General features: G+C 25.5%; 2 protein-coding genes across 4 annotated transcripts in view; both read left to right on the top strand.

Moving 5' to 3' along the window:
• Positions 1–7,080, top strand: part of LOC124953283 — a 33,329-nt gene extending 26,249 nt beyond the window's left edge. Inside the window, exons 5-7 of one of the 3 annotated variants that reach the window (XM_047504421.1) lie at positions 1,196–1,358; positions 2,939–3,201; positions 6,834–7,080. In XM_047504421.1, the coding sequence (XP_047360377.1) occupies positions 1,196–1,358; positions 2,939–3,183 (408 nt within the window). In that variant the 3' untranslated portion in view covers positions 3,184–3,201; positions 6,834–7,080. Of the gene's footprint in view, positions 1–1,195; positions 1,359–2,938; positions 3,327–6,196; positions 6,218–6,833 lie in introns of those variants that run through there. The other 2 variants (XM_047504422.1, XM_047504423.1) reach the window with 2 other exon arrangements.
• A 180-nt stretch (positions 7,081–7,260) lies between these two features.
• Positions 7,261–7,500, top strand: part of LOC124953267 — a 1,377-nt gene continuing 1,137 nt past the window's right edge. Inside the window, exon 1 of the mRNA XM_047504388.1 lies at positions 7,261–7,500. This exon is cut by the window's right edge and continues 442 nt beyond it. The gene's annotated coding sequence lies outside the window, so the exon portion shown is untranslated.

Here is a 7,500-nt window from a genome sequence, read left to right as displayed (position 1 = left end):
AGAAAAAATACCCTTTCATCCCTTTCATCTCCGTTCTTTTCCTTTTCTTTTTTTATTTATTTTTTTTTTCCTTTTTTTTCTTCTTTTTTTTTTTTTTTTTTTTTTTTTTTTTTTTTTTTTTTTTGTATATCCCAGCCCATGACGAGATGATCCCTTCGTTTTTTATTGTACTGTAGCGAGGAGTTAAGTAAAAAGAGAAGGGTTTGTCATAATTCTATCGCCTTCGTTTCTTATTACTTACGCAAAGATGATTATCAATGAAAAAGAGAAAAATAAAGAGAGAGAGTAAGAGAGAGAGAGAGAGAGAGAGAGAGAGAGAGAGAGAGAGAGAGAGAGATACTATAACATTGTAGTATTAATTATTATATCGAAACGACAATGGTTTGACGTTTTCTTTGTTGGCTGCTAATTAAATTCCCTCGTCTCTCTCTCTCTCTCTCTCTCTCTCTCTCTATCTCATTGTCTCTCTCTATCTATCTCACTCTGTCTCACTATAACTCTCTCTCCCTCACTCCTTTTTTCCTCATCCAGAATCATTTATTTTGTGTATGGGATGTCTATGCTTATCTGTGTGCATCCATCTGGTGTGTGTGTGTGTGTGTGTATGTATGTATGTGTGTCACATTAAATTGTTCATTCGTTCAGTTGGGAAATTTAAAACATGAAAACGACGTTCTTGAACAATAACCAAGAGAGATAATCGGATTTTGTATTTGACACGATATGTGAAAAGGGTAAAGTTTTAATAGAAAACTTTAACGTTATTATATAATAACAGTGAAATATTTTATACGAGAAATTAGCTTCATCTTTTGTGAAGCAGCCCCTCTTTTTATTTTTATTGCATATTATAAAATAATATTTATTTGTACAGATATAAAAAATTATATATATATATATATATATATATATATATATATCTAATTTAATTTAATTTAATTAATAATTTTTCTTTTTCTCTCTTTTTTTTTTTTTTTTTTTTTTTTTTTTTTTTTTTGATAGAGAAAGAATTTTTATGAGAGAAAGAAGGAGAGAAAGAGAGATAAATATTCTACGAAATAATAATAATAATAATAATAATAATAATAATAATAATAATAATAATAATAATAATAATAATAATAATAATAATGATAATAATAATAATAATAATAATAATAAAAATTAATTGTTTGAAAATGATTTAACGTTACAGTTAGCTGCCATTGCCTTGAACTTTGGCGTGCTCGTCTCTGCCGTTTACGAGGGAATTTACGCACGAAGGGGTGGCGACCCTACGAAGCTAAGAACCATCCCTGATCCTCGTGCAGCTACCATAAATAATCCAGGATATCGAGAACACCATCGACCGACGAATGGTATGTCTTTTATTTAACTATCAGCAAATTTATAACTTTAGAGTACCTTTTTATAAATATATATATAATATCCATGATTTTTACTGTTATTATTATTTTTATTATTACACTTTGATAATTGTCATTAATTAGATAAATCATTAGAATATTTTAAAGATCGACTAATTAAAGAGACTAATTATATTAACTGGATTAAAATTTCTCATGATTTTCAATACAAATATCTATTAAACTTGATAATCCTTTCTTCTTCTTTTTCCTTTTCTTATCTTTTTTCTTTTTTTTGTTTTTTTTTTGAATTAAAAATTAAATATTTGGATGTAAAACAAAAAAATAAAAGAAAAGAGAGAATGTGGAAGAGAGAAAAAATGTTATAAAGATCAAAAAAGGAAGAAAAGCATTTTCAAGTTTGCTAAACTAGAAAATTGAATTAAAACTTTGATAGGAAACGATAAAGATAAAAAAAAAAGAAAGAGAAAGAGAGAGAGAGAGAGAGCTGTTTTCAGTGTTCCTGTAATATGGCAACCCTTCGTACCGCTTATACGTTCAATATGTATACTTTACATACATACAAATATATTTGCTCAATGAGAAAGTTAAAGAGAGAAAGAGAGACAGTGAGATTCTGAAAATGCCCCTGTATTATAGCAACCCTTCGTTCCGCTTGAACGTTCAGCACACGTATTTGCCTATATTCTGGCGCAGTAAATTGCGGTATCTCAAGGAATTTACTTGCAGAGTAATTTGAAATGTCAAGTTACAAGTACACTTAACTAGACTTACAGCTTTTGTGTGGACAAATAAACTACGTGTATATTTATATGTATATATATATGTGTGTGTATGTATGTGTATGTGTGTGTATGTGATGTATAAATGTTTGCGTCCGTTTATAAGATAAACAAACATGGTAGTCATTTATCTTTGAACAAATACAGCGCTTTTTCAAGAGATGCAACAATACAGCTTTTATTTCTCTCTCTCTCTCTCTCTCTCTCTCTCTCTCTTTCTCTTTCATACACACACATACACATATATATTTTTTTCTTCCTTTTTTTAATTCATTAACTTTTTAACTTCATTTGTCGATCGATTTGTTAGAGATTTCTTTTTATTAAAATTCTTGTTTTCTTCTTGCTATGCATATATTGAAAATTAAATAATTATTGTATAAATTAATTTATATCATTGATGCTTCGAGTTTTTCTATATTAATTATTAACTGAACATCAATTATAAAAAATTATATATATATATATATATATATATATATATATATATATATATACATACATATATAAAAAGAAAAATATAAAATCGTTTGTTATGAAAATAAAAAAAAAAGAATAATATTATAATATAAATGTGAAAGTATATAAAATTGTTACAGTAAAATAAGAAATTAGATTATTAAAAGACAATTACAATTGAATTACAAAAATTATTCTAATAATATATATATATACACATATAGTTTTTTTTTCTCTTAACGATCCAATTAGAAAATCATTTATCGACCGAGAAAACATAAGCAATCCTTTTCTCGATCAATGAATTATGTGAACTTTTGATTGTCGTAGGTGGAAGTATTTCAATGACAGATGCAAGTGGTAAACCATATGTGGGTGGTGCCGGTAATGGTTCGATGGCGTCTGTAGCTACGTCAGGAAGTGCAGCTAGTACTGCATCTCCTTTGAGAAGCTCGTTAAAGAAACCAAAACCCCTGGGAATCCATAATCCAGGATTCTCGGCACATAGTCCAACGTTATCGAGGAATGGCTCGCAAAAGAAAGTCCGTATACAGACTCATTCTACGGAAGTTTAGGAATGGAAGAGAGCCAAGGTTAATATCTATTTCTTTCTTTTTTTTTTTTTCCTACGACGAGAGGAAAAAAGAAAAAAAAAAAAAAATAGAAAATTCGTCGATGAAGAAGAAAACGAAGGAAGGGAAGAGAGTAAAAAAGAAAATGGGAAAGGAAGAAAAAAAACAAAGATTTTGTGAAAAACTATGTGAAAAAATCATGGAAATGATTTCTCTTTTTCTTTTTTTTTTTTTTTCTTTTCCGTTTCTTTTTTTTCCTTTTTTTTTCTCTCTCTCTCTCTCTCTCTTTTTTTCTTTCGTCCAACGCGATCGAACGTATGAAATATACTCGACGAGATTTGTTTTTGCATTTTTTATTGTTTATATAAATCTAAATCGATATCATTAACTTTCGATGAGATCGATCTTAAAGATTACCGATCAAACGTCGGTAAGATAGTTCTCTTCTGCTTTGGTTGTGAAACTGAACGCGTGGTGATATAAAACGAATATATATATATATATATATATATATATATATATATATATATATATACATATATAATTCCATATTATTCCGAATTAAAGTAGATCAATAAGAAATATAATAAATGAATGTAATTTAATTACGTAGAATAACGTAATTTGTTTATTTGTTAATCGCACGCGAGTCAAGAATATATTATTGTAGTTAATATGACGAAATATTTGTTAATTAATTTAATCAAACGATCAGGTGAAGCCGGTCGTTGGATTATATAATCGTTGTCATTTTTTGATTTACAAAAAGAAAAAAAAAAAAAAGAAAAGAAATAAACGAAAAAGAAACAAAACAAAAAATGGAAGAAAGAAAGAAGATCGGACGATTAAATTAGAATTAACTTTTAAAAGAAAATCTTATGGGAACGAAGTCTTTCTCGATTTAATTAATTTTTAATTGAATTGCATTAAATTAATTAGCACGTCCTTGAAAGTAAATTAGGCAATACTTGTTATTGCATCACATCCGTCCAGCCCTAAGCAGGCAGCTAGTTACACAGAGCGAGATATATAGTATATTATATACATACATATACACACACTCACACAAACACGAATATAAATATATGTATATTTATATTTTTTAGGGATTGTTTTGATATGGGGTGGTCGAAAAGATTTAAAAATAAGGCGAAAAGTCTTTAAATGATTTTAAAAATCGATTATTCCTTTTCGAGAAGTTGCAATAATGTAATTAAATTTACGACTTAACGAGCTAAACTCGAAGTTTTACAATTCGTAAAAAAGATTAACCTAAATGCTTTCAAAATGGAGTAATTGATTTTTAAAACTACTTAAAATTTTTTAACCTAAATAGACATTTTTGGTCCACCCTGTATATATACACATATGTAGATAGATACGTATGTAGGTACACGGTTAGATTTTTTCTTTTTTTAAATATCCTCCGAATTTTATTATTATTAACGAGATATATATATATATATAGTGGACGATGATTTTAAGTGATTTTAAGTTACCCTTCCCCGTTCGTCTCTTTAAAAATATATAAAAAAAAAAAAAATAAGTATTACGACTTTTTATTCCTTATTATTATTATTTTTTTTTTTTCGTCGTCATTATTATATATTATTATTATTATTATATAATTATTGTTATTATTATCTTTGCTATTGTATATTACTCGTGCACGTACCTTCAATTTTTCTTTTTGATTTCCTTTTTTTTTTTTCTTTCTTGTTTTTGATTTAGTTCGTATTAACTTTAGATGCTTTTATTGGAAAAATAAATAAATAAATAAAAGAGAGAAGGAGAGAGAGAGAGAGAGAGAGAGAGAGAGAAAGAGAGAGCCGGTCTCACGAAAAAAAACCCTCGTCGTAAACGTTCAATTATTATTATTATTATTATTATTATTATTATTATTATTATTATTATTATTATTATTATTATTATTATTATTATTATTATTACTATTACTATTATTATTATTATTATTATTATTATTATTTTTGTTCTTGTCACGTTTTTCTTCTCTTTTGTTTAACATTTTAGATTATCTTAAAAAGAGATTAAATAAAGAGAGATTTGAAATAGCTAAATCAAATTAGAAATGAAATCGATGATGAAAGAAAAAAAGAGAATCGATTTTTAATACACATACATCATACAAACTTACGTGCGCGTGCGCACACACACAAAACAGACATATAGATCACGATAATTATTATTAATTGAAGATCGACCAACCTTTTCTCAAACGTTTGATATTAATTCGTTGTATAATTATTTATATATAGATATATATGATATTTTTACATTTGCACGCCAAGAAATCTGACAAATTACAGAAAGAAAGAGGAATGAGATAAGAGAATTAATTAATTAAATAAATAAATAAATAAATAAATAAATAAATGAGTTATAAAAGTAATCATGGCTTTCTCGTAAAAATTTTCTAAAAGGGAAGAAAAAAAAATATTCCTCGTCCTACCTTCGCAATCTAACTCTTTCGTTTAAAAATTTGTCAAAAATAATAATAAACATGACGATCGAATGTAGACATAATCTATTTTCAATTTGTATCTAATATATAAAAGATCAATGATTGATTATACACACACACATATATATATATATATATATATATATATATATATATATATATATATATTGGAAAATGTTTATAAATAAAAGAAAAAAAAAGAGGAAAAAAAAAAAAGAAATAAAAAAGAAAATTGCATAAAAATGACAAGGAAGATTTTACAATGTAAACGTTGTAATTGAAATTAATAAAAAAATAAATAAATAAATAAATTATATATCTATTCATTGTCAATTATATAAATAATATATCGAAAATAATTGTATGTAATTAATGAATCAAAATAATCATGAATAATAAATAGATACGTATATGCATACATAAAAACAGCCTTAAAGATGATCTATCTTTAGCGTGGTATAACAAAGATGTATTTAATGATTGTCCTATAACGATTGGTTAAAAAATATCAATGTTTCTTTGTTTCTTTACTAGGGAGAGAAATTTTCTTTTGTTTTAAACGACACAACGTCATTCTCGGTTCGAACGTCACGTAGTTGTTATCCGTTCGTCTATTTTTGCTTATTTCATTATACAAGAACTAGACCTCGTGTGTGAATTTCTAATAAATATAATTCATTGCGATTAGACGTCAATCGGAAGGATGAATAATCAAAATAAGAAAATTGAAAAATGTAAGTAATTATTTTTTTGTAATATCGTAATTTTTTTTTCAAGTTCGTTTCTATTTCTATTTCTGTTGTTGTTGTTGTTGTTGTTGTTGTTTAGAACAATTCTCTAATTTTATTATTGTTTAAACAATGATTTTTCTTGATCTATGATAACATCTGTTTATTATTAAATATCATTCATTTATTTTCTTATTTTTCATTTCTTTCTCATTATTAATTAAAGATTTATACTATAATTTAATTAACAATTAAATGATATATCAATCAATGAGATAATTTAAAAGAAATATATTTTTATTTTTAATAATCAATAAATATTTTATATGGATTGGAATTTTTTTTTTTAATATTTTCATTGCTGTAATATAATTAATTAAAGATTGATTAATTACATACATTGAGATATTTATGTTATCAAGTTAATTATCTTTTTATTGCAGATTTCGAGGCATCTATGGTCAAAGACAAAGATGTTATACCAAATAAAAGATCTAAATTGAATGAAATAAAATCATTAAATCAATTTGACAGTCCTAACAATGAAATTATCGTTTCTGACAATTCCTACGATAAGACACCTATTAAAGCCTTGAACATTTCTAAAACCGAACATATCAATTCTATAGACTCTTGTAGAAGAGTTTTATTTTTCAAAGATGAGAATACATCTTCTAAGTAAAATAAAACATTGTTTAATGAACAAATTTATATTTATGTTATCTGCATAATCTGTAAACAATGTATAAAATTTATTATAAAAATTCTTAATTGTGTAAAAGTAAATGAAATAGTAATTAAATTTTGTTATGTTTTACCTTTTTTTCTTTTTGTCACTTGTAAATATTGCTAATTTATGATTAATTTTTTTAATGAAAATTTTTCACAATAAAATATTAATAATTTTTTGTTGCTTAAAATTATCTCGAAATATTTCTAATTTAATTCTATTTTCTATTAATTAATTACAGGAATATTAAATATATAATGTCATGCCTGAAGATATGCAACAGTCCTTACATCGTTGTACGTGGGTATGAATGTTAGCCTATATAAAGGGGTTACAGAAATATCTTTTATTTAGATAGCATTGTCAATCTACATCAGCGA

Source organism: Vespa velutina, chromosome 12, assembly GCF_912470025.1.
Source record: "Vespa velutina chromosome 12, iVesVel2.1, whole genome shotgun sequence".
In the NCBI taxonomy this organism is placed as follows: domain Eukaryota; kingdom Metazoa; phylum Arthropoda; class Insecta; order Hymenoptera; family Vespidae; genus Vespa; species Vespa velutina.
Note: the sequence above shows the minus strand (reverse complement) of the source record. Positions and strands in the feature narration are given on the sequence as shown.